The sequence below is a fragment of the Halichoeres trimaculatus genome, unplaced genomic scaffold, assembly GCF_033239565.1.
Source record: "Halichoeres trimaculatus isolate MK-OKI-2021-1 unplaced genomic scaffold, fHalTri1.1 fHalTri1_scaffold_12, whole genome shotgun sequence".
NCBI lineage: Eukaryota > Metazoa > Chordata > Actinopteri > Labriformes > Labridae > Halichoeres > Halichoeres trimaculatus.
The window spans coordinates 27,087,679-27,115,480 of record NW_027437190.1 but is presented as its reverse complement, the minus strand read 5'-3'; the positions used below and the strand labels follow the sequence as shown (position 1 = coordinate 27,115,480).

At 39.7% G+C, this 27,802-nt stretch overlaps 1 protein-coding gene across 2 annotated transcripts in view; it reads left to right on the top strand.

The window, feature by feature from the left end:
- slc9a1a (solute carrier family 9 member A1a) overlaps window positions 1–27,658 on the top strand; it is a 35,880-nt gene extending 8,222 nt beyond the window's left edge. The window contains exons 2-13 of one of the 2 annotated variants that reach the window (XM_074682905.1): window positions 5,091–5,563; window positions 7,670–7,920; window positions 9,897–10,114; window positions 11,358–11,560; window positions 14,755–14,844; window positions 17,258–17,328; window positions 18,519–18,695; window positions 19,240–19,366; window positions 19,600–19,701; window positions 21,492–21,573; window positions 21,809–21,865; window positions 22,299–27,658. In XM_074682905.1, the coding sequence (XP_074539006.1) occupies window positions 5,091–5,563; window positions 7,670–7,920; window positions 9,897–10,114; window positions 11,358–11,560; window positions 14,755–14,844; window positions 17,258–17,328; window positions 18,519–18,695; window positions 19,240–19,366; window positions 19,600–19,701; window positions 21,492–21,573; window positions 21,809–21,865; window positions 22,299–22,603 (2,156 nt within the window). In that variant the 3' untranslated portion in view covers window positions 22,604–27,658. The remainder of the gene's footprint in view (window positions 1–5,090; window positions 5,564–7,669; window positions 7,921–9,896; window positions 10,115–11,357; window positions 11,561–14,754; window positions 14,845–17,257; window positions 17,329–18,518; window positions 18,696–19,239; window positions 19,367–19,599; window positions 19,702–21,491; window positions 21,574–21,808; window positions 21,866–22,298) is intronic. The other variant, XM_074682906.1, reaches the window with a different exon arrangement.
- The last annotated feature ends 144 nt before the right edge of the window (window positions 27,659–27,802 follow it).

Here is a 27,802-nt window from a genome sequence, read left to right as displayed (position 1 = left end):
CTCATTGTGGCCTTATTATGGCTCATCAATTATAGAGAGAAAGCTGTGGGCAAAAAGCCCCCTGACTCAGGTTCATTACTTAATGTCACATGGAAGAAGACTTAACACAGGGGATCATCGGAGTCCTTTTCTTCTAATAATAACCCTGTGTGGTTCCTCAATGTTGTCCTCTGGATTCAGTTTTACGAGATTCTTCTTGGGTGAGCTTTAAAGTGCTGTTATGAGTATAAGAAAAACATGTGTAACCGAAAACCTGAGCTACAAGCAGTTATAGCGTAACACTCAGAAAATGAGAAGCTGTTTCTTCCTGGTAACACTAGGATAATACAGTTAGTGAAACCCTGTCTGGCACTTCTCCCAGTTGGCATCACTGGAGTAAACATATGTTTTGAGTTTGTTTACATTAAAAAGAGAATTACATTCTCAGTGATTTTCCATGCACATGCTCTCAGTTTGTGACTCAGCTCTTTTTTCCAGCCTTTTCTTTGGTTTTGTCTAGCTACACAGCTCTGCAAAACTTTAACCCCATATTGTGCATACCTGTGATATTTACTTAGAAATGTCAAACACAAGACCCCTCAAGGACTGTGAAAGTAAATAACCTTTGTTTGCAGGCATAGTTTCATGAATCTCAGAATATATTGTTGTCTTAGAAAGCCTGTTTATTGCTCTTTTAAAGGTAATGAGTTGCAGAGGTGAGTGTGTGGGTTGTGTCCATAAAAAATTCGCCAAATCTTTGCCTTTGCCAAAATGATTCTGCTGTTTCTGTTGACTATTTATCTCTATTTATTCTGTTCTAATTGGGCTCTACTTATTATAACATATTGAAAGAAAACAGGATGAAAAAAAGAGACAACCAACCCCTTATTTATGTTTAACACTATTTAAGAATGAAATGAAAGTTTTTAATTTGGAATCTGCTCACTCCATGCTGTGAGCAGTAACTGATGGTGCTATCTCGCCCTCAGTATTAAAACCTTTAGAGATGTGTTCCTGTGAAGAGGCATTATGCTTCGGACAGTCTCAGACCTCGCTGTGGAATTTACATCCTGCTCGCCACATTAACTTTCTAGGGTGAGTCGCATAAGGTTTCCGTTTACTGTGTTTCCAACACTTATCACAGAATATCTTTGTCAAGCCATCAAGCCTCATTGGAGTTGTGGGTGTTGCCTGTTTTCTAATAAAGTGCTTTGGAAGGAAAGAGCACTCAGCCTCTGACATCTCATTGTGGGAAAATTGGGTCTCCACAGACCATTAAAAATAAAGGCTTCTTCGCTGTCTGTCCTCTGAGCACGCAGCTGGAAAATCCACAGACATGCACTTGTTGAGCTTGTGTGCTGAAACACTACTACTGTTTTCTTTCCCCCTCCCCCCTTCCTCAGATGTCTTATTTCCCCACAGAGTATTTCTGATGCTGTGAAAACAACATCAAACAATACACTGAAGGATGCTTATTATTTTGATTTATAGATAAATTAACTCAACAATTTCTTTACTTGCTGTGATTATTCTTTTTCCCGAGGCAGGATTTGTGCAACATCTGGCAGTTAAATAAAAAAAAACCTGTAAACGTGCTGTGAGTATTAATCATCACATTCTCCTTCTGTAAACTGGTGCTTCTCACCTGAATGCTGGTCCACTCTCTACCCATGAGATAACACACACACCCCTGTGGCTAATGTGCCAGATGGTCCCTGCGCCATCCTTTCTTGTCCATATTTTTACGTTCTTGTAGCTTCAAACAAGCTGCTGTGATTCAAGCCTCCAACAGAACCACGGGTTATTATTCTGTGTGAATGTGTCTTACAATTTGAAATTACAGGGGTGGGTGGACTCCGCACTTCAGTGTAATAGCTGCAGCTCGAAAAACAACTTGTTGACATGGCTCTATTAACCCGTCATTCCCTCTGCTTCACTCTCTAATATAAACACCCACTCTGACTGCAAAATCAAAGTCTCATTGTGTCTTTGAAAGGACCATTAATTCCTTATTATGCGGCGTGTAATGCAAAATCCGGTACTTTCCCTCAGATATGAGCCTCTATCATCAGGTATTAAATGCAAATGTTTCTCCATAAACTCTCAGAATTAGGGTTGTAATTAATAGCAATAATACCATGATAACATTTAATTCTGTTATCATTTTGTCTTTCTGTGTTTTTCAGACGTGGTGTGAGCCACAGGCACAGCACAAAAAGTACGGAAATTTGTTTTAGAAAGCTTATATCTTTGTTGTAATGATACTTGTTGGTAATGAATCTTACATTTTTGGAAAGCCTCTTTATTTCCCTTTCAAATGGAGCCACCTTTCTAAGGAACATGCATTTGTGGGATGAGCAGTAAAGCTAAGTATTTGGGTTGCACCCATGAAAAATTTGCCCTATTGTCTCAGCCAGGGCCAAACAGTGTCAAAATGATTCTGCTGTTGCTTTTGACTATTTATTTCTTTATATTCTGGTTCTAACACATTGAAAGCAGGATGATAAAAAATGTATAACCAACTAGAGGTGTGAAAAAATATTGATACTGTAATATTGCGATACTTTGACCTGTGATAAAATATCAATATTTCAGCTCTTAATATTGATATTTTTGTTGAAGTAAAAAATTATATCTAAGGTGAGTTGGAAGAACAATAGGTCTTCCACACCGCCACTGCAGTAGAAGAGCTACACAGAAGAGCTACTCCGCTGTATGTTGCCCCTAAACTGTATAATAAAGTCAATCTCAAAGTATATTCCAAATTTATTATTCATAAACTTGATGATGTCGGTTTTGAAGTAGTAAACTATAAAGTTTTCTCTCTGTTCTTGGGTCATGTAGTTTAAAATCATTTTAAGTTTAATGTTTACAGTGTAGTAGACTAATAAAATAAATAATCATAGTCATGTTTTGCGCATTTTTAGATTTTTTTATACGTAACCAAATGATGTTTATCTGTTTCACAAACTGGCCACATCTTGTTTTGCGCATTTTCAGATATTTTATAAGTAACCAAATGATGTCTATCCGTTTCACAAACTGGCCACATCTTTCACAGAACAATTTTTTACTACATTAGTGTAATGTCACAGTCGTTAAAGTGACAAACTTAACAAAATTTAGATTTTCAAGTTAAGTGTATGAAACACTGCATCTGATCTTCATTATTTCAAAAACATTAAAATAAAAAAGTTAACTGTGTAGAATGTCGAAATATATCACAATATTGTGGTATCATGGTATAATTGTATTGTGACCCAAGTATCCTGATGCATATCGTATCGTTAGGTTCTTGCTCCTATAACCAACCCCTTATTTATGTTTAATGCAATCAAAGGCTACCTTACTGAAAGCTTTTAACTTGGAATCCACTCACTCCAAGCTGTGAGCAGTAAATGATAGGGCTATCTCACCCTCAGTATTAAAACCTTTTTGTGATGCGTTCCTGTGGAGAGGCATTATGCTTTGGACAGTTTCAGACCTCGCTGTGGAATTTACATCCTGCTCGCCACATTAACTTTCTAGGGGGAGTCGCATAAGGTTTCCGTTTACTGTGTTTCCAACACTTATCACAGAATATCTTTGTCAAGCCATCAAGCCTCATCGGAGTTGTGGTTAAGAATCTTCAATGTTGGAAAGCCTCTTTATTTACCTTTCAAATGGAGCCACCTTTCTAAGGAACATGGGTTTGTGGGATTAGCAGCAGAGCTGAGTATTTGGGTTGCACCCATGAAAAATTTGCCATAATGTCTCAGCCAGGGCCAAACAGATGTAGATCTTGAAGAAGTCCAGTTTTTAGCACTTCTCCATGGGCTTCATTTCTCAAGGCTGGAGGCTGCTGTTTGAGTGTGTGGACTCATCTGTTTCAAATGTCTGTTTATGTTTATGTCCCAATGCCCTGTCAACAGTACCATGTTTCTGCTGCCATAGTTTACAGTAAATATAACCAGAGGAGGCTTCACACTATGGGTTGCACGCTCTTCTTTGAAGTGTTTGCCTATTTTTGCACAGGCTGCTGCTGCAGTTGTCATGTCACCTCACTGTGTGTAACATACAGTGCGCGGCGGCGGCCTTGTCTGAGTTTTGAGTTTCATGTCAGCTCAAACTGGTGGTGTACTCCACAAGTCAGAAGCACTGCTTCATGTAGTGGAGTCGTTGAGTGATTAATCAAGCAGCTGAGTCTTACGGCTAGCTTTTCACAATCAGTGACTCTGGGGACTCCTCTCAGGGATGAATGTGGTGTGACTCGTGAGCCACGCAGCCTCAAGCTGTAAAAGATAATTGGAGGTTGTCTGAATTATGTGGAACTGGGCCAAGATTGGATTGGGACACAAACATGTGGACAAATCAGCGACGACTCATCAGCTGTACTTGTGTCAGCCTCTTGCATCTATTCCAAACTTCAGCCATGACCTGATGTCATGTGAGATCCCTCTAGAATCCATGTTTTGCATACTATTTCCATATTTTCCTTGTGGATTCTCAAGGACACAGTGTTAGCTGTTAGTCACAGCAGTCACTTCACAGCAAACCAAACACTTGCCATTTTCCTATTCCTGTCAACAGCATCCAAATCAGTCACCGCTTTGTTCATATTCAAGATTATCAAACATTTTCTTTTGAACATAAGAAGTTGGATAACCAAATGAGGGTTTGCAAGCCGTGACATGTCTGCACAGCCTACACAACAAATCACCTACCCTATTTACTCACTGGAGAAACACTAACCGTGCATCCAACAGATTTTCCCAATGCTGATCTGAACTCTGATTCATACTAACTCTGTATGGATCAATTCAGTTATTACCTGAAACACTTCAGAGCCATCATGATTGGTGCTGAATCTAAAGAATTTGTTATCTTGGTGAGGCCGACACACTCACTGAAGTGTAGTATGTCGTGCCTGTTTGCTCTTTTAATGTTTCGTCAGCGAGTGTTAGGTTAAGGCTGTCAGGCCTTCTTATGAAACAGGAAAGCACGTGGGTAGATTCCCAGTTAATCTTGCCGTTCATGCAGAAAAAAAAAACAAAAAGTTACATCATTCAGGTGAATTTCCAGAAAACTTTTCTACAGATTACATAATCTAAGTTTTTCATCCTTTTACCCAGGGTTCCATCTGATCCCTCGCCTGTCCGGCATTGTGCCAGAGAGCTGCCTATTAATCACAGTGGGCCTGCTGGTTGGTGGCCTCATCAAACTCGCTGGAGAAAAAGTCCCCCCAGTGATGAATTCCAAGTTCTTCTTCCTCATCCTGCTGCCTCCCATCATCCTGGATGCAGGCTACTTCCTGCCTATCCGCCCCTTCATGGAGAACCTGGGCACCATCCTGATGTTTGCCGTGGTGGGGACCCTGTGGAACGCCTTCTTCGTTGGAGGGCTGCTGTATGCCGTGTGTCAGATCCAACCAGGCAATCCAAACATAATCCACTCGCTGGAGCTGCTGCCATGCCTGCTGTTCGGCTCCATCATCTCGGCTGTAGATCCTGTTGCTGTGCTGGCTGTATTTGAGGAGATCCACATCAATGAGCTGTTGCACATTCTTGTGTTTGGTGAATCGCTGCTCAACGATGCAGTGACTGTGGTGAGTAGCAGAAACAGGAAACAGGAAACAGCGGCTGGGTATCAGACTTTGTTTTGATTCAGTGACAACGTATTTAATCATCACTGTTGCTCAGATATGACAGACAGGTTGGTTAAAGACTAGACTAGGTATTGGTCTGGGTTTTCAAACCATTGAACCTAACCTTTATTTAACCAGATGAAAGACCCATTGAGATCAATATCCCTTTTACAAGGGCAACCTGGCCAAGAGGTCAGCAGCACACGCCATTTAATGATAAAAATAATTAAATTTCTCCTGCAACTTTTAAAGTGTTGGTTGTAACATGATTTAAACACCAGGGTATTATAAAGCTGTTAGCCACTGAGATAAAAGAAAACTTCCATCATGACTAGGGATGGGTACCTTTCACATTTGAAATGGTTAGGTACCAGTGCCTGGTACCAGGCAATCGATATGAGTAGGGATGGGTACCAAATTAGGTACTTTTATAGGTACCGACCGAATTCTGTCAAAAGTATCGGGTACCGGTTCACATAGAATCAAAAGGTACCATGTTTAGGTTTACGCATTCTTGTGACTGTGAGGGAGTGGTAGAGTAGGAGATTTTCCAGACTGTACATGAACACAGCACTACAAGGTTATATATTGAAGAATAAATATGTTAAGTTGAAAAAAATATATATTTAATTATTAAACAAATTGATATTTTTACCACATAAACACAAAAAAGTACCGAAAATTGGTACCGTTAAGCACTGGCACCGATTGCCAGGTACCAGGTATCGGTACTGTATCGTTTCAAATGTGAAAGGTACCCATCCCTAGATACGAGTACTCAATGGTACCAATTTTTGGTACTTTTGTGTGTGGTTATGTGGTAATAGATATGTGTTTGTTAAATAATAAAAGCAGAAAGTTTTTTTTATTCTTCAATATATAAACTTGCAATGCTGTGTTCATGACCAGTATGGAAAATCGCCTACTCTTCCACTCTCTCAGAGTCACAAGGGTGCATTTAGGTACCTAAACATGGTAACGTTTGATTTTATGTCAATCGGTACTCGGTACTACAGATGGAATTTGGTGGGTACCTTTAAAAGTACCTACTTCGATACCCATCCCTAATCATGACTTAAAAAGATTCAAAATCACACGAGAAAACACAAGTTTGATGATTTGCATGCATTTATCATAACCAACTAACATATCTGTAACTTGAATAGTAGATAAGATAATTAATCGAACAATAATTGAGAACCCTTGATCATATAGTGACTGTGGTTGAAATGCCGTCCCAATGTTGTAGACAGGTATCTGCATCTTAAAAATTGAAAAGCAGTTTAAGATGTTATTTTTATGGATGCAATAAGTGAAACAATAAGAGTTAACACTGTTCTTTTATCATTTAGTAGGTTGACTCAGCTGTCAACCAGCAGCCATGGATCTGCTGACTCTCCTGTCACCACCATTGTCCCCAGCTCTCAGCACAGCAGCTGTTAGCTGGCCTGCTCCAACAGCCACAGTATAAAGTTACTATTCAAGCTAGCATTGCCTCAGGTGGCGCGGCATTTTCCGAAAACAACACTGTGCCAAATATTTACTATGAAAATGTAATATAAGATGATCTTATTCTGTATGCTCGTTGACCTAGAGCAGGACGGCACTGCGCTGTCACCAGAGCTTTTTCTCTATACTGCCACTGATACGGGAAAAGACATAGAGCGAAAGAAAGAGAAAGACAGAGAGCGAGTTTCTGTCCAGCCTGTTACTCTCAGCAAGGGGCCAAGGTTGTATTTGGACCTGCAATGCTGCAGGACAGACTTAGGGTTAATTAAAGGTGTGCCCTGCACAACATGAGCCAGCAGAGCAGCCCTGACAGAGTGCACCAGCCAGTTTGTGAAAGACATGCAGCCAGGCTACTTCTGTGAAACTAATGAAAATTGATGCAAAGTTTGACCTCTGGAGAAGACAAATCTGTTGTTGGTGAACTTCCATCATTTATTGTGTTCCTCTTTTTAAAACATTAGAGAATCAAAGTTTCATTCTCCTTTTGTACACTATGTTGTACATGAGATACCTCTTTCTGTATCTGAATCAGATATATCTATCCCACCTCTCTCCTAGGTGTTGTACCACCTCTTTGAGGAGTATTCAGGTCAGGGCACGGTGACCGTGATGGATGGCTTCCTGGGGGTCATCTCCTTCCTGGTGGTTGCGTTGGGTGGTGTTCTGGTTGGAGCTATATATGGGATCCTGTCCGCCTTCACGTCTCGCTTCACCTCCCACACTCGTGTCATCGAGCCGCTTTTTGTCTTCGTGTACAGCTACATGGCTTACCTGTCTGCAGAGATGTTCCATCTGTCGGGCATCATGGCGTAAGTTTGAGGGCTGGGAAACTCTAATGCCACTAGTTGGTCTCATACTCCATAATGGTGTTTTATATGCTACATGTCGTCCCTGTATTTTAAGTTCCAAGAGTTGCAGCACCTCATATCTTAAGGACTATTTAAATTGCTACGAGGATCCTTTACTTTTCCTTCAGAGCAGCCATGAGGATAATTTTGTTCACATATTTATTTCATGGCTGCTGAGCTAATGACATTTCTTTTACTCTGGTTTTGAGCTAGCTTGGGGCTGCTTCATGAGTTAACAGATCAGAGCTTTCACACCACCAGTTTGTGCAGAATAGCTCAGATCCTCAAGTTACATGAGTGATTGATTGTGGACTTCAGCTTCCAAACATTTAAAAACAACAAGGGATACAACCAGGGGTGGCTTTACACAATTTACAGATCAAAAAATTATTGTTTTCTCACACTGGTGTTTTAGAAACCCCCTCTTCCAGTTTCTCTCTGGAAAGCTTTGTTTTAGCTGCTGTCTCTTCAAGGCTTCCACTTCCCTCAGTTTGGCTAGCCCTCTGAAGGCCTGTCAGAGACAGAGCTACAGCCTGACCATGCTGTTTGAGCTCCAACCTTCCAACGTGTCATAAACCGGTTAGATGATCCTTATACCATGACCTCATCATTTCAGCAGGTCCCCTGAAGATCTTGTTCTATTTTTAGCAGTTTATTGACAGATTTATTTGTCTGAAATATGGAGGCTCAACCCTGGACTTTAAATTGCATTATCACTCAATCTGAATTTGGAAAAAAAGGAGATTAAATCAACAGTTGGATGCTAATTTTATCCAATTAGAAATAAACACAAAGAGCTGCAGATGATGGCGTGCTGGCTGCATGACAAAAACAGGGAATATGCTTATTAACATTCAGAGAGAAAACACCGATCATTTGTGGAGCTTTCAACATTTCTTAGTCACAGATTTCTATGTTGATATGTCCTAAAACACACATTTAATATGACCTACATTTTAATACAATTACTTTTTAATCATGAAAAAAACAGCAAGTATTTTCTTTGACATCCTTTAAAAACATTTTCATGCATAATATATTTAAACATTATGAATGTATATATAGGCTTTACAAACGTAGCACTTCATGCCTGCTCTGTGTTATGTGACGGACACTACAGCTGCTTCAGGGATGCCTCTTGTGTTTCACATGTTTTTTATATAGAGTTCGTCCTTCAGTGATGAGATGTCATGGTCTATATCCAACATTCCCCGTGCACAGATCTATTTCAGTCACTCCTCATGACAGTAACTCAACATTGCAACGTAGCAGATTACTCTCCCTGTAACAAGTCATACAATGAATTATACTGGTCCCACTGCACCTAAATCAAACCTGAATTTATTGACGCCCCAGTGTTGTCTGAGGTGCTGTTTCTCATCAGCCCTTCGTGCAGAAAATACAAATCCATTTTCAGCTCGGAGGTGCGAGTTATTGATGTTGCAGACAGGAGGTGATGAAACACTGAGTCTCCTCTATGAGTCAAGACCGGACAAAGGCAAGTTGTTGTCCTCTTGCAGCTTACATCGGAAATAAGATTTGTCATATTACTTTTTTTGATATCATTCATTATTCCTTTCACCGTTTCTGTGAAAACTTTGTAAAAGCCAAACTTATATGAGCATGCACAGAGAGGTGGTTACATACAGGTCAATCCTGGTCCCACGTGTTTAAAGGAAACCACTACTTGACACCAGCCTCAAATAGGGAAGTAGTCACCAGACAATGGAGACTTTTTTTTTCAGTGTCACATGTTGTGAACTAGATGAGAGGGAAACACTATGTAAGCATAAAAATCAAGTCAAAAACATTTCATACAAAGGTGCATTTTTGACTTTTTTGACAAAACATGGAGAGAACTTGTAATTTGGAAGTGTGCTAAATAAGAAATATCCTATTAAATATGCTAAATAGGCATTTCCTTCCTCTCTGTCCAGGTTGATAGCATGTGGTGCAGTAATGAAACCATACGTGGAGGCCAACATATCCCATAAATCCCACACCACCATCAAGTACTTCCTGAAAATGTGGAGCAGCGTCAGTGAGACACTCATCTTCATCTTCCTGGGCGTGGCGACCGTGGACGGCCCTCATGCCTGGAACTGGACGTTCGTCACCGTCACTGTCATCCTCTGTCTTGTGGCTCGGGTCATAGGTCAGCTTCTCTGCACTTTTTTCTTGCTTATTCCTTTTTCTGAGAGGTTGTTTAACCCTCCTCTATACAAGGGGGAATCAGTTTTTGAGGTTAAACTAGAGTTTTCGAAAAATGGTTAAGTTCTTATATCACTGCATGTGACACTCACTTCTGATTTTTTCCAAGTGTCTCAGATATTCAATTTACAGACCAACATGTAATTTGAAAAAGCAAAGTGCTTAGTACTCCTGTTCAAGGGAAAGAAATGTATTCTGGTGCTCTTTGATGTGAGAGAAATTCACACCTAGAGTATATCTGTGTGAACTTTGAGACCTTTTTTTTTCTTTTAAAGAGGAGCTAGAACCTCTGACAGGGGATAACGTTGCCATCATGTTTCATCACACAGCCAACAGCATGCAAGAGGGAGCGTTGCAATTGATATCCATGTTGACTTCAAGCTGTCACGAGCCCTTCTGTCCATAATTTTTCACTCTGGAGTTATTAATGTTTTTAGAAAGAGACAGTAAAAATGAATGACTGCATTGTTTAAGTCAGTGATCACGTACATCTTGATTCCCAGGGATAAGGGATCTTAGGAAAACAATCCAAGTTGTGTTGTTTGTTGTTGTTGTTATACGGCCGTTTTAGGAGCGCCTCTTTCCCACAGCTGTTAAATTAAGTGGCTTGGTTCCAACTTGTGGCACCTTTCTTACGAACTTTCTAAAAAGAGATCCAAATTAGGGCCAGTGCACAGTATTTGCAGGTTTGTTTTGTTTTGCATAAATCATATTTCTTGCAGCACAGCCAACTGCTTTCCAAAACAAGCCCTAGTGTTCCAAATTTGTTTTCGTCCCCAGGGCAGAAATTGATTTCCATTTAGTACAACGGAATATTAAATTGCAAGAATAAAAACAAGACTGCAGTGAGGGGCCATATGACATTAAAATACAACATATGTCAGTGCTTTTAAACACTTATAGGCCATCATTGCCTGCTTGTAAGTCCAAAGAAAAGGCAGGGTGATTGGTTTTCTTGTTTGTTATTCTGCATCAGTGCGTCCACTTTGCTGCATAATACTCTTTAAAATGATTGACAAATCTCCTATTTCCAGTCCACTGCTGTTTCTGCTTAATGTTTAACTACGATTTCAAGCTTGTTATGTTGTATTAAAGCTTGTACATTAATCATATATGACAAGGAAGGATAGAGAGGAGACGTTTGGTGATTCCAGACATCAACCTTCTCTCTACATCGTCCTCCTCAGGTGTCGTCGGTCTGACTTATATGATCAACAAGTTCCGAATCGTCAAGCTGACAACCAAGGACCAGTTTATCATCGCCTATGGTGGCTTGCGAGGGGCAATCGCCTTCTCCCTTGGTTTCCTGCTGGACAAAGATCACTTTGCCATGAGAGAGATGTTCCTCACTGCCATCATCACCGTGATCTTCTTCACTGTCTTTGTTCAGGTAAGAGAAACCACCTTTTTGCTGATTATTACCCCATTTTGAAATTCCTTAAAGCATCATGCACACCGATTAATAGTCTCACAGCACCATTTCATTCAACCCATTCGATAAAATGGACTTCATAATGTTCCCACTGCTCACACAGTGTTGAGCATTATGTAATTCCTCAGTGGTTAGTGTATTTGTCCCTTTGGGGTTTAAAAGTAAACAGCTCCAACTGGTTCGGCAAACTGTCATTTCAGCTTCAGCTGAGAAGTCCACTGACAGTCAGACTCACAGGTGTGCTAATTCATGCATCAAACACAGAACACGCAGGGGAAATAATGAATTGAGTTTATGTAGAAACACATTTGTGAATCCTCTCTCTGAGGAAGTCTGGAGATAACAAAAACAGAAGGTAAGATAAGGACAGGCAGGCAGTGATTGCACAGTTACTGTGTTGCAGATCTCTTAGTTCAGGAAGAGTCTTGGAAGTGAGCTGGACCCAGAAAGAAAACGGCTAAAGTACAACCCCAAAGACATCTCTTTTTGTCCTCAGAGGCTAGATTAGAAACATGTTTTATTCATGCTGCTGCAGTCTGGTGCTGAGAGGGAGACAGGGCAGGAGAGGCAGGCCTCTTTCACCTGCAGTGAACAGTGAAAGTGTGTGAAAAAGACATGTTTGTTTTTATTATGAAGAGATAAAGTCTTTGGCACTTGCACCTAATTAAAAACTAATTTCATAAATCAACTATTGTATTCATATAAAGTTTTCAGATGGATGGTATTTTGTTTCATGTCAGTTTTCTTACTTATGTTGTGATTGATGGCCTCAATTTAGTTCATCATGATGAGTTAAAGATCTGGATATCTCGATATGCTTGTTTACTAAATAAATTTCCGTTGGGGTGGTTTATTATTGTAAGAACTGTAATTAAATTATACCAAGTTCTCACGATTCCCATAACATCTAGAATGGAAGTCGCCCACCACCTAGTTTATAGGCCTGGGGCACAGTCTGGGTTTGATGAGTGGGAAAAAGGTTTGATTAGTGTTTCGATGGGAAGACTTTCTGCGCATTCAGCAATGTGAAGTTTCTAAGCATTTGTGTAACTCTTCCTAGTACTTACATCACCCTTCTGGCTTCTACCCACATGGTTGTTAAGCTCAGTCTTCGATAATGTTAAAGAACTGATGGCCTCACTGCCCGTGACTGACTCTTTTCCCCTCTGATTGCTCTTTGTTATCTTAAATGTACAATATTCTAAATAAAACCCAACACTTCACAGGGGTTGTTAACTTAAAGAGGGGGTATTGTGTTTTTTTTCATTGGTTTACTATTGTCCCTTTGGTACCCTTGTAGTAGTGTTACATGATTTATGGCTCAAGAAATTCCTACTTTTACTCACCCTGATGTTTCAGTGAACCCTTATTTCAGTCTCTGTCTGAAACACTTTGTTTAAGCTGCTGTCTCTTTAAGGCTCCCTGCTCCACAAACCACCTTCCCGCTGATTTGCTAGGCCTCTTGAGGCTAGTCTGGGGCAGAGCTATTTGAAGACTTTGGTGTTTTAGGCCCATATAAGGAGATTCATTTGTGATGGCATCATCGTTTCAGCTAGTCTCGTCAAGCTCTCCCAAAAATCTCGAGAAATTTTTGATTCAGGGATTTCTACAACATATGAATACAGTATGTACAGACATCTAGCATTGTTTCTTTATATCCTGTTTCAAATTTAGGTAAGCATGATACTCCCTCTTCAACAGGATACCTCGGTTTTCTTTCAGTACATGATAATGAAGCTATGAGTGAGAGAAGTGTTATAAAAGTGGCGCAGCCTCACTGTGTTTCCAGGATGCTTTGTGCCGTGCTCGTACAGGCAACATCTTCGGGGTAAAATAAGTCAGTGGAGTCTCTCTCTGGGGCTGTGTTTTGTTGCTAATAATGATATTCTTTGATTTATTTTATATTCCCAGAATAAAATTAGTTCTTAATTTCTGAATAGTCTTCTCAAGCACTAAAAGATCCTTTGTGCTTACTGATTTAAGAGATTACATTACTACTGGACGACTAAACACAATGTAATGAAATAATGTCTTGTTCTACTCTGACATGTTTTTAGCTGCACTTATAAACCTGTAGTGGGATTTGGATGTTCTGCATAACTTTATATTGTTAACACTTAATATTGATATTAAGATCATTTTAAACATGGAGACACTGTGTCTGTTGTGTTTTTTTTTAAATGTAGGTATCAATATGAGTTTGATGTGAGCTATTTAAGAGCAGAAATCTTTTTCCCTTCACTGCAGGTTATTACAGTAAACCAGATGGCGGGTGTAATCCCTTTAAGGAGCTGAATGATACTCCTTAGCTTTGTAGCACAGACAGAAACACACACATACACACACACAAATGTTGTAATCTGACTGTTGTTAAACATCAGATCAGTGCTTTGACTTGTGTGTTCCTGGAGTAAGTGAGTAGGTTGTTGTGGGATCTTTTTCCTAATCTTGTTGAAAAGGGACTTGAAAATATATACTGTGATTTATCACAAGGGCGATTTTCACAAAGCAGCAGTTGAGTGTAGTTTAAGCCTAAATTTGAATGTGAAAAGTAAAATTATTGAAGAGGTTTTGGGCTGATTGTGATTTCTGAAATATTTCAACATGGTTTGCCAACCAACATGAGATGAATGTGAGGAAACACTCCAATATTTAGAAACAACATCATAACGGAAGCAGATCAGGATTTTCCTGAAGCTGAATTTGTTCTTGCCAGGAACATCCCTTCACAAAGACTCTGTCAAAGCCACAACAGAAACACTGAATTGTTTTCCTTTGTGTTTTGAGTCTGATTCTGTAATTTTCCAAAAGGTCTGGTCCTCACAAGCAAGCACGAGATTTACAGTTAATGCAACACGGTTGTTGTGAAATGAGTGAACACGTACAGTGTGTGTTCATCAGCTGTTTCAAAATGTGTCATGAAAGGAAGTGTGACGCTAATGTTTGACCTCTGTGAGTTAAACCAGAAACACAAAAGCCCCGGTTTACCTTTAAATAGTCTCAATTATTTAGAAAAAAACAGGAGGTGTGAAAGATGTTTCAGATAATGAAGAGTGCAAGTTTCAGTTTTTCTTTACCCAGGATGAGTGAATGAGGAAGTCAACAGGTGACAAACACTGACTCATGTTTCACTCCTCTCATCCCTCTTACAGGGCATGACCATCAAACCTCTTGTGGAGCTGCTGGCTGTGAAGAAGAAACAGGAAGCCAAACGCACAATCAATGAGGAAATCCACATCCAGGTACACACACACCTTTTCCTCTCAACCAACTGCTACAGACACTTTTACAACAGGCAATGAGTGAAATATCTGACTGTCAATTGATGTGGTTATGTAACATGTGAGATCCTCTTGCAGTAAAGCCTCAGAGGTCGTTTGGTTTGTCAAACTTGGAGCACTGCCGCCACCTACTGGCTGTCTGGTGATACTTCATCTCCTAAGCTGAAAAGTGTGCTGTCACAGCAATCCACTGATTGAAAAATAACTGACAGTTTTATTGTCCAATTTTTTAACAGTAACACGGTTAGACATCAAGTTATATAAACCTCCCTCCCAAACAGTTTAACAAACTTAAAGACAACCATGATTGACTGCCATGGCCTGCAGTATCTGAATTTTTTAAAAGCTTTCAATACAGCGCAGAAAGACACATACACACACACACACACTCACGCACATGCACACACACACACACACACACTCTTACAGAGCCATTTCTGGGCTTTGCAGTAAGTCACCAGTGCTGGAGGCTAGAAGAACAAACTGTCCTAATGGTCTGTCCTCTACGGTGAAACAGCAGTGAGAGCCAGCAGTTGGCTCAGGACACATTTGTACGACGGCTATTTCTTACAAATAAAGTGCTCCCAGGTCACTCCTCCAGTTTGGAGGCTGTGATTGAATTTATCTTGGTCGGCAGTAAGGTGTGATATCAATCCCACCTGTAATAAAATGCTGCAGATATTTTTTATCACCTTAAAGGACTGTTGCGGGAGTAACATGACAACATAGGCCCATTTTTGAACAGCCCCAGCTTTAATCAAAAAATGTATTCATTATGAAACTGAAATTACTCGTTTGAATTTTTGTCAAGTGCACAAACAAATCCAAAGATTTCTACTAACGTCTCACTAAACTACATTTGGACTGTACAAAGTCTTCCTGTATAAAGCTAAAGCTCTGAACAATGTGCAGAAACTTAAGAACTCTTACAGCTAATCATGTTTATCATGATGTCAAAATGTGAGCAGTCAATTAACACATTACAGGATAGAAGACTAAATTAAAGTCATGAAATGATGCACAAATGGAAAGTGGAATATAAAAAATTATTCAAGATGAAGGGTAAGAATTAAATGTTTCAGGTTAAAAATGTTCTTTAAAGATCAAAATAGTCTGAATATGAGAAAAAAAAAAAACTGATAGATCCAGATCCTGATATCTCCCCCCATAAAACAAATTCTGACATATTTTCCCCACATTGCCCCCTAAAGAAAAACGTTTACCTTGAGAAGAAGCAGAGTTTGCTGATGTTTACACAGAACGTAACTCTGCAGAAAACGGACCACTAATCATCTGATATCACGAGACAGTTAAGAGAAAGGTGAGGGTTGATTTCTAAAGCCTGTACTGATGGCACAGGTATGTTTGACCACACTTGTTGGCTGATTTTTACAGAGATCACCAAAAGAAATGGTTAACACACCGGGCATTCATATGTTACTTTCACTGCTAACTAAATATGTCAGTAACAGCTGCAGGCTCTTGGACAGTATCTCAAAATTAAATGAGGTTCTCTGAAAAATGTTGATCTGCTGCAATATTATATTTGAATCAGAGGTCCCTTGAGAAACAAGTCTGGTCAGGAGAAGCAGCAACCCACCGTTTGAATAATGAATAATAAACTTATAGAGAAGTGTAAACAGACATACAGTAAAGGAGAAAGATCTATAATTCAGAATTAGATTAAGATTAAGACACAGCTCCCTCCTTTTAGCATCAACCCCACAGAGAAACTTTTCATACTGTTAGCACTCCTCCACCCTGCCCCCACACTGTCGCTCAGCCTCTATAAATCAGTCTCCTCTGACAAAGCAGACGTAAATTCTGTGGTCCCCCTAATGACCTGTTCCCATAGTAACGCTGCCTGTCAGACTGTCATCTGCACTCTTAGTCAGAACAGCAGGGCGACCTGCGGCCTGGTGCAGTCTGAAAAATAGAAGTCCATCAGTATGTTTTTTCTGCCTCTTTGAGCGGGCGTGCTGCCACTGTGAATAAACACTGGGCGATCAATCACCTGCACACTGCTGCTGCTGCTGCTGGCTGTTTTTTCCCATCACTTCCATTATGAAGCTTGTCACCTGCTGTTGATGGTAATAATGTTTGAAGCCAAACTGTGAGAATAGGTTTGGTTTTTTCTGTGTTTGGAGAGAGCCTGTATTTAAAGATAATAACACTGTAAGTCTTTGGTTACAGCTCCTTCTCCAGAATAAAAGCGTCCCACATTTTACCTCCAAAGCTGCAGTTTTATTACGTGCTAATTCTGTTATACAACGCATCAGAAACACTGCAGAAGAAGAAGAAGAAGAAGACCAGATGTTTTTTTATCTTGAGTTTGTCTCTGTTTTAAAGTGACTTCCTGCTTTCTTCCTCACAGTTCCTCGACCACCTCCTGACAGGGATAGAGGACATTTGTGGTCACTATGGACACCACCACTGGAAAGACAAGTATGTTACCCAGTTTTCTGACATTTAAAGTTGTCAACACTACCAAGACTTTTGCACATCAACAGCGATGTGAATAAACGACACGAGATTGCAAAAAATTTGGAGGCATCGTATTCAATCTCTGCAGCTATTCTCCTCTAAGCGGTGTCTTTGTAATCGTTATCTTTGTAGTTTTTGTGTCTTCTGTTGTAAAGAACAAAGTGCTGGGACACCGTGGACTGTTTATAGATATAGCTCCGCCATTTACCATTTATCAGTTTTGAAGCCAAAATACCTTTGTCACAGGCGCAGCCATTGGCAGTAGTCGTGCAGCCAGAGTCCGCCCAGTAGATTTTGGGGGATTCTGGGAGAATCTGAGTGGAGCCGGATGACAAAAATAATAATCATTTTGTTTCTTTTGAGAGTCTAATCACTTCTTGACTCTACCTCCCAACATATTTTCCTATCCTTGAAAAAATAGGCAAAAACAGCAGCTGTCAATCATTGTTAAACGTGACGTAAAACCTTGTTTTTAACCTCATATAACTAATGAAAACTTTTCAGAATACAGAGGACTTGAATACAAGGCAGCCAGATGATATTTTTAAATCACCACAACAATCCGGCACGAGAAACATTTGTACGAGGTGTATTAATTTTTTAAAGTTTGACCACTACCTATCTGGAATGAGTGGAGAGTTTGATTTTTTTGACTTATACTGCAGCCAGCCACCAGAGGGAGCAGTTTTTGTGGTGACCTCACTTCGAGCCGAGCAAGATGATGTCCATTTCTTTTACAGTCTATGTGGGACACAAACACAATCAATCGGTCTGAAAAAATAAAAGCTGCAAATTTTCTCAGCGAAAGAACTGTGAGGGTGTGAGAGCTTGCATTGAAAAACAGTCGTTTCAAGAAAATGAAAATAGCGTAAAATATTTGCACATTTGGTGTACAAAGGGCTTAAATGAGCTAATTTTTTCTGAGTGCCTCATTTTCGAAGTTCCAGTTGAGAGCAGAAATTAATTTTATTACTGAGAGGAACTGTTGTTTTGAAATTTTTGAACTTTTCGTCTAAAAGGTAACTGATTAATCTTCGCTAACTGACACAAAACTGTTAAAATATGTTGATTTCTTTGTCCATGATGGAGTTTTCTCTTGTTTTCTTTGTGTGCCGTGTGTCTACTGTAACATCCTCCTCCCTTCCTCCCAGACTGAACCGCTTCAACAAGAAGTACATAAAGAAGTGCCTGATAGCAGGCGAGCGCTCCAAGGAGCCGCAGCTCATCGCTTTCTACCACAAGATGGAGATGAAACAGGCCATTGAGCTGGTGGAGAGTGGAGGGGGAGTCAAGCTGCCTTCTGCTGTGCCTTCCACTGTTTCCATGCAGTAAGTCATCTTATCCAAATCTCTCTCTGTCTGCAGAGATCACACTCAGAGTATCAAACTGTCAAAGCTTAAGTCCTTAAATCTACAATATCTAATCCCTTTGGCCACCTGGGGGCAGTAGAAACAAGCTCTAAAAACAGCTTTGCAGAGGCCTTTAAAGTGAAATGAAAACAGTAACTAGTTTTTGGGTCCAGTTGTTATGGAGCAACATTATCACTCTTTTTTGTGGGTGATGTTTGGTTGACCTGTGATCAACATTTTACTTAGCTTAGTTTATCATCTGCAGCAACTCGTGTGGAAAAAATGTGGCTTTTAGCTTTTAAAAGCTTCACTGTGCTGGTGCCTGGCTGCGTCTCACTCAGGCAGTGAGCGGTGAGCTTTTAGGGATGCTTTTCTCAGAAATCATTGCTCAGCTGTGGCTGAAAGGGAAACTGAGAGCTTAGAGTGCAAACCACAACAGGAATATTGGAAAGGGGGAGAGTTTTAATTTTGCTGGTTGTCGTGTTTTGTGACAAATGTACCGATGTTGTCCCTTTTTTCTCAGGAACATCCAGCCCAAGAAGCCTCCTCCTGCCAAGCCTGTAGAGAGAGCTCTGCCCCAGCTGCCTAAAGGCCGAGAGGAGGAGATCAGGAAGATCCTTAGGAGTAATCTCCAGAGGACACGGCAGAGGGTAACACTGCTTTTTGAGACAAATGTAGCCTGTATGAAGACATTAGTCTTGTAGCAGTGTAACTTCAGAGAATATCACTTTTCACATTGATTTATAATTATGAGCCAGCTAGTTCCTCTCTCCCGTTAGGCTGAAGTGTATTGACCGTTCCAGAGTTAGTTAATATATGAGCAGAGCTACTGATTGATTTCTGTCTTTGGCTTTCATCAAGCTTCATAACCTTTCCTCCTCAGCTGCGCTCCTACAACAGACACACTCTGGTGGCCGATCCATACGAGGATGGCCTTGGTGACCTCCTCCTTAAGAAGCAGAAGATGATTGAGCTGGAGAAGAAGGTAAAAAAAATCAGCCTCAGAGATGGAAAGGCTCCTGACATCAAGAACCAGCCTGATGTGTTGTTTTGATGAACATCCTCGACATCTAGCCTCAGCTTGATTAAACAAAACACATTTTCTGATTAGCTGCTGCTGAATAGGACACTTAGTAATACTGTAAGCAGGATGTGCAACAGAGATTGTTATGCAATCTGCTTTATTACAAAGAGGAAGTTTAATCGCAGGCGGCAGTTTGTCATAGATGAGTAAAATCCCCAACAGATGCAGAGCGACTCTTCTCGTTTCATAGCACCGTTAAATGATTCAGCCAGAATGATGATTTGTGCTCTAATTAGAGTCCACCTTCAGTCTCTTCAATTAATTTTCTCGACACAAATGGAAGCTGATTTATTCGCACGCTTGAGTGGCCCTACAGCAGCACAAACTTTCATTTCATCAGCCGGCAATTACATAATGAAAACAGACCGTTGTTTTGGGTAAATGGGATGTGCTGAGGGCCGCTGTAGACACTGGAGGATTTCCACAGAGCATCACAAAAAGTTTAATGAAGTTTTTCTGAGACGCTGATCAATTTTGAATAAACAACTTCTATTAGTTGGATCCAGTATTTAGTCAGTTTAGCTATATAGTACAACTGCGTATTGGGGCCATTTGAAAATAAATTTACAGAAGAGTAATATTCAAACATTAAACTTATAAGTTTGTAAGGAAAAAAAGTGGTTAATGAATTATAAAATAAATAGCCTGCCTCTAATACAGGCCTGCTTCATAGAAAGGCAAAAAACACATAAAGGCTCGGGTTAAGGATTTGCAGTTGTTATAAACCAACTTTTTCATTTTTTCACTTTAAATAAGCCAGTGTGATAAAAACATGCTAAAAAAACATGTTTCCTGCTGTTATACCTTTTGTAGTGAGTGTGAAATCCCCTGTTTACTATTTTTCTCTGTGGCGTAACCAGGATGTTGTAATCTAAAGCAAACAGTTTTTTTTGTTGTACATACAGTTTTTTGTTTTGTTTTATTCTGTATTTTTCTCAAACATAAACAAACTTTAAATCAAAACATTTGCAGTTTTTCCTTTTACCCTACCATTTTGCAGTTTTTCTTTAAAATTTGCTTCTTGTTTCCCCAAGTTTAACTTTTTCAATATTTTTTAATTTTTTTCTTGCCCATTCTAAACTTTTTTTTTAATTTGCCACTTACTTCAGATCTTTGTTACTTTTTTTCCCACAAGGTTAAAAAAATTTTCACAAACATCGTAATTTTTTTCTTTAATCGAAAATTTGCTTCATTTCTTCTCTAACATGCAGTCCTTTTACCATTAGTTACTGACTTTCAAAAATTTGCATCTTCTTTAACTCACAAACTTGCTTCTGTTTGTCTTGGAAGATTTGCTGCCTTTATTTCATAAATTTGCAGTTTTCTCACAAAATTGCAGTTTTTTCTAAAGAATTAAGCAACTTTTTTGTCAATGTTTTTTTTTCCTTTTTTATCAATAAGCCACTATTTTTACAAATTTCCCACTGTTTTTCTCACATTTTTTTCAAAATATTTTCTATTGCAAATTTGACCCTTTTTTTCTCAGAATGTGACTAACATTACTTTTTTCTCATTTCTTTTTCTTTACATTGGAAAGTATTTTTTGATAGGAATTGAAAAATAACTGACAGTTTTATTTGATAGAATTTTCTTCACACTAATATTTTGGTGATATTAAACATTCAAGCGAGTAAGATCATAAAGCTGTTGCATTTTCATTTTATGCAAACTAAACTCCTGTGTTTCCGTAGATTAAAGACATGAATAACTACCTGACGGTGCCTGCTGCTCCTCCTGACTCCCCGACCATGTGCAGAGCCAGACTGGCCTCAGGTAAACACATCGCTCTCAGCTCTCAATATTTGCCACCATTTAACTGAAAGGTACCACGAGACAGACCGGGACAAAGCTCACCCTGTCACTAATGGCACCTGTAGGAACCAGACATTGACATTGTAGAGAGCACTGCTACTTTTCACACCTGCAGCCTCAGATATTTCCCCCTCTGATGGAAATATATCTGCACGTGCCAGCTGGCATGTAAACCAGTGTGTGGTTTTTATTTTAGGCAAAGATACTGATTTCAAACCTGCTCAGACGCAGAAAGGAAGCAAACTCTTCCCAGGTATGTAGCGAGTGTAGAGGATAACCAGCAGAGCCTAACATGCATGTGTCAATCATTGTGCTTGTTAACATTCATTAACTGGTCATCACTAACGAGGGGGCGGACATGATTGCAAAAACAAAGTCAGGTGATGTGGCTGCTAACGTCTTGCTGTTTCCAGAGTCAAGCATGACATGTTTGAGGTACCAGCCTGTGTTTCCAGGTTTGAACTAAACTGGTTGTTGTTATTATAGCATGATGTGCATTGTGGCATATTTTGCACATTTATTATTGTGTTGTGAAATATTTTGAAGCCTTGCAGCCTCCTGTGGTCCAGTTTGTTCAGTGGTCCCTCTTATATTTGTTTATCTCCTCTCCTTGCTCCCTGGTGGGATGACACATTGATGTTAGCACCTTGCTGAAGCTAACTAGCTTTGCTCTTACCCCCTTGTAGACCCTCAAGCCTACAGCATGAAGCCAGATACTGACAGCGTCCCCACCATCCATGTAGACCTGGCCTCCCCCCAGTCTCCAGACTCCGTCAACTTGATGGATGAGTTCAGACGCGCCGGTCAGCAGCAGCGGCAGCAGAAAGAGGACGAGGACCAAGGCCTGATGATGAAGCCTCCCTCAGCACCCAGCAGACCTAAAAAGCCCGGCGAGGCGGACGCAGACAGAGACCAGCAGAAGTTGATGAGGTGTCTGAGTGATCCCGGTCCTAGCGCTGACGAGGATGAGGATGAACCCTTCCTGCCTTGATTCACAGGAGTTGGAGGGTTAGACAGACTTATTGATGTGGGACAGAAACCAAACAAGCCAAAACTGCTGATGCTGTACAAACCAGAAAGTGAAAGAAGTGTAAGAAGAGACAAAAGAGCCATTAGTTTGTTATCGTCATTGCTCTTTATTTTTCCAGACAGGAATGAAACAGCAGCTGCTGCTATCTGCGATGGTTTAAGACATTCAGGAGAGAACTATGCATTACCAAAGGTTTGGACTGTTCAAGTGTCAGATATAGTTGTTTTTACTTCAGTTTTTAGATCATTTTTTTCTCTCTTAATGATTTCATACATTTGACTTTTTTCTCTCTTCAAAGCCTCACTCTCTGAGAGATGCTGGACGTATTGCCCTACGTAAAATCAACAAATCAAAACATTTTAAGGCTTTTATCTTCTTTTATTCTGCCACTTGAAACTACTGGATGTTCAAACTCTTAGACTGTAGCTATCTGAAATATTTGGCCTTATTTTATGTTCAACTTTTTCACTTGGTGCATTTTTATGGTTTGATTTCAGGGTACAAATAGATATTGTTTTCCAGTGTTTAGTGGATGACGGTCGGAAGCTGAGTGTGTTAAGTTTCACAGTTACAGACTGTGACAGGGACATGGACGTAGTGAATCTGAGGGATGCAGCACAGATGTTTTGATGTCAGTGATGATGCTTGATCCCCTTTAGGTTCACGTTAGTATGTTAAATGTTTTACCTCAGCTGTAGATCTCCCTTTAAAACTCACTCTAGTCACCTTCACACAGCTTTATGTAGATTAACATGATGAGTACTCACTGTCTTCTTCATCTGTCTCCTTATGGCCTTTATAAGAAGTATTTGTGTTCCACTTCACTGTCCAGCATATAAGGGACACAGAGTGAAGTTTGGCGTGTACACTTTGGGCATGTCATGGCAAAAAAAAGTTATTCTATGCAGAACAGAAATGTAAAATATGTAAAATAGTGATAATATCCTATATTTATGAATACCCTTTAAAACCAGGAACTTGTAATCTTATTAACACGCGACGAACTGAGGCAGAAGTCAAGCTAAAAGCCAACACGGGCATTCAAACAAACACTCACAGAACAGATGTTTTTTGCACACTGAGATATTCTGAAAACCATCTGCGTGCATGAAAACGTAATTTAGATGTTGGTCATTCGCTGTACTGTATAATGTTGTACAGTGTGTATGATACAGTGTTAAACCAATTCATCTTTTCCACAGTGGCAACAGCTCACTGGATTGGGAAATAACAAAATATTCCTTTGCATATCCAAACATTTCTACAGAAAATGTTATTTTTGTTTTGTTTCCAGGAAAGCAAAGCGCCACAGCCTGTGACCAGATTATGAACCCAAAAGTATTCATGAGCCCAAGCTATTATCACGCCGCTTTATTTCTAATCTCCCTGCAGGCCAAAGAGCTTCCCATAGAATGAAAGCCGGCTCGACCTCTGAAACAGCCCATCTCTTTAAGTAGGCTAATTGATTCACTGTTCTACTCTCTTCTCACCATAAGTGACCACTGAATCCCCTCCTCGTCCCTTCAGATCTCACATTACAGCTGAGATAAACAAGCAAAGTCACCACAGGGTCGTTCATTCTCCTCCTTTTCCTGTAAGCTGCTGTAAAAGCTCTTTGGTTGCTCTAGGAAGGGTAAGAGGCTATTTTCTATGTGCACACATGCGCTCTTGTCAGGTGTGTTTAGTCCTCTCTTTACCTCTGACACTTTTCCTGCTCCCCAATTTCAAAAAGCATAATTGCAGCTGAGAGAAGTTGGAGGGTCAAACTTTAGAGCACCTCATTTCCCTGTGTGCTCCAAATTGAATCGACTTTCTGAAATGTCAGCGTGTGTGGCACGATGTCGAGGGCAGAGCTGTGATGAAAATGTCAACAAGGATGGGTTCAAATAGAGAGAGCTTCCTTAAATATTAAACAGCATGTAAAACTTTCCCCAATCCTAAAAGAATATGCGTTTTATTCTTGCTTTTTAAAGATGTTTAGACACTGTATTAGTTCTATGATGTTCTTCCCAAAAAATTGCAGTGACTGGGTTTAACCACCCCATGCCATGGAAATACATTAACAGGCCAATCCAAAAACAAACAAAAACCAACAAACAAAAAGTCTAAGCTACTTAATTAAGCTGACTGATAGAAAACTTTTCACCTCTAAGCACATGTAGCTGTGCTCTTAAACTATTCTGCCCCCACTGATACCATTGTTATCCTGGCTTTGTGTTTGCATGATTTTATACAGAATTAACCCCTGTTTCTGTTGATATCATGAAATAATAGATGAAATATGCAATATTTATTAGTTTTTTACTTTGAAATGACTTTGTTTTATATATTCTTCCACTATTCTGCTCACCGATTTGGCTTCCATTACTCTGCACCCACTGTTTTTGTCTGTAACCGCTCTGCATAGACCAATCAGTACATTTCAGGAGGGTTGCAGCATAAATTTCTTTAACACTCCAATTTCTGCACAAGTTACTGTGTGAATGGGAAGACATTGTTCGTGCATTGTTCGTGTTTTTCATATCAAAACTGATAAAAGAGTCAGCTCAGCTTGGCAGTGTGATTGGTTAATGAAAAACCAAAAGCTCCTTGTTCTAATTCATGCCACATCCCGTATTGTTATTTTATTGTTCCAAAGACTTTCAGTTTGTTGCAGGAAAGGTAACACTATTTTCATACTTCCTCTTTTCATACCAAACCCATATTTTTGACAAACATTCTCTGCCATCTGTGAGAGAAATGTTTGATACTTTAATCTGAAGCCATACAGCCTACAGAAGAACTTACTGTAATGTAAATATAGATCATTCTATCATCTGCATACAGCATGATTTTTGCCTTTGTGTCGTTGAATTTTGGCACTACAGCTCAGCATTGTTCTGTGTTGGACTGAAAACATCAACACTGTAAATCACCAGCATTCACTTCAGCTTTACTTTGCTTTACAAAACTGATGTGTTTTTTAAAAAAACTGCTCTATCATTCTTTGTTTGCCTTTACGGAGATTTCTGAGTCTCTTGCTTTTATTATCAAGTGCTTTATCTGCATCCTGTGCATTGCATCACTTCATGTGCTTTACAGAAGTTTGAAAGCTTCATTGTGGGTTGAAACCATCTCATGTTTACTTTGAACTGCACTCCAAAGACATTTGTCACCCAAACTTTAAACTGTGGGATTCAGATTAAGGTTGAGAGAGGCTAAAGTTACCTCTGTGAACTACAGTCTGTACAGTTTATGAGCTTTAATCTCAAAGGTAGTGCTCTTAAAGTTGAATTGTTCCCCGGGTGGAGGAAAGAGAAAGCATTTATAATAGATCTTCACGCATGTGAATGTGTCTCTGGTGTTTGTTCATGTCATGTTCTGAAACAGTTCCCATTCATTCACTACAGCAAAAACAGTCATTGTAAGACCTTTGACTTGTACAACTCAGATCAGGTTGATTGGTCTGTAACATTTCAATTATCTAAAATAACAATGAAATACTGTTTTTACGTCAAAACAGGCTTTTGTTTGTCTCTCTCATGTCATTTCTGGCCATTATGAGATCCTATCCAGAAGCATTGTTGAGAGAATTGATCCAAAGAACTTTCACTTTGTAGTTTGGCTGAAGATTACATGAAGCTTACAGAAATCACAAACTAAGTCGATGTCTCCCACAGTTTGAAAACAAAGGAGACTTTGTGTTATCCCCCCTTCTTCCTCTTGCAGCTCACTGAGCTGTCTGATGCAATGTGAGAAGAGGGTTTTGTTCCAAAAGAACAGTAACTTTGAAAGATATCCTGCTGCGTGGCGCACTGGGATGCTTTTTAGTACAAGGGGGGGACTGTAGAACTTCCCAAGATCATTGCAAGAGTGTAAAGTGTTGGAAGTATGAACTGTTGGAACAATCTGACAACCAAAAAATGATTCAGACCAACTTAAAAAGTACTGAACAACAGCATCTTGTAAAAAACAGTAAAATAAAAAGAAATCAAAGGTAGAAAGTAGAAATATAAGACACTAAAGTTCACTTTAAAACTACTTTGTTTCTGTGTGGCTTGAACTACATGTGCTTAAAACCTGCAGAAAAAACATGGGTATGCTCCTTTACTGTAAGATTTGACCAGCCTTCTTCGGGGCTGACGGTCACCATGCAGATAAAGAATAAATACTGTTAAGTTTCACACAAACACATCATGAACATAGTGGCCCCACAGCAACTTGTGGTGATGTGCTTTTTAACTGCAAGAACTTTCGCCAGGAACTTGGAACTTTTCGAGGAATTACAGTATGTGCTTTTCAACTGCAGGAATAAGGTCTAATTTTAGTTCCAGGGTAGTGGACCTAAGCCTAGTCAGCTTTATATAATCCTCAAGGCATGTCAGGTCTTGGTGGAACCATTTTATTCCTGGAACAAAAAAAATCCAGGAACTTTTTGTTGAAAAGCACCTATACTTCCCTTCCCCAGTTTACATCATCATCCTTTACTGATCCTCCTCCATCTTTTACCCCACAGCAAGCACTTTAACAGAGCTGGACCTTTATCTCAAACACCCTCATCAGGCAGCAATAAGTGGCTTTAACGCATTGGGACACATGGTGCATGGTGATCAGGTGACACTTTACAGGGAACAGGAATGTATTTAATGATGGGCCTTATTAACAGGGAGGGGTTTGGTGTTTTTACCTGCAGTGAATGCCATGACTTGATGAATATGTGATTATATTTCTCTCATCATCTTGATTTCTTGTGTTTTATTTCATGTGTTTGTTCATTTGTCAACTGTTCGCAATAATTTTGTTTTGTTTCATGTTTTTAATGTCATGTCTACATAAATAGGAATATATCAGATTAAAAAAGCAGATGTATTAGAAATGTATCATTATGATGATGTAAAGCAGAATCTGAATGATAAAGTGTGCACTTTCCTCCAGATTAATCTTCAGCTTTCAGCATTCCACTCCTGTAGTGACGACCAGTCAGAACTAACAAGAGATGAAACCACATCAGATATTATATTCCAGATTAAAGATCTACTTTATAGCAAAGCTCAGACTCTGTCTCATTATTGTGGAAAGATGTGTCTTTTGTTGGTGACGTACACACTCATATTAACACAAGGCAGTTTATGCGTCTAATCTTAGAAATGTGGGTGTAGAAGAATCTTACACTATATGAGG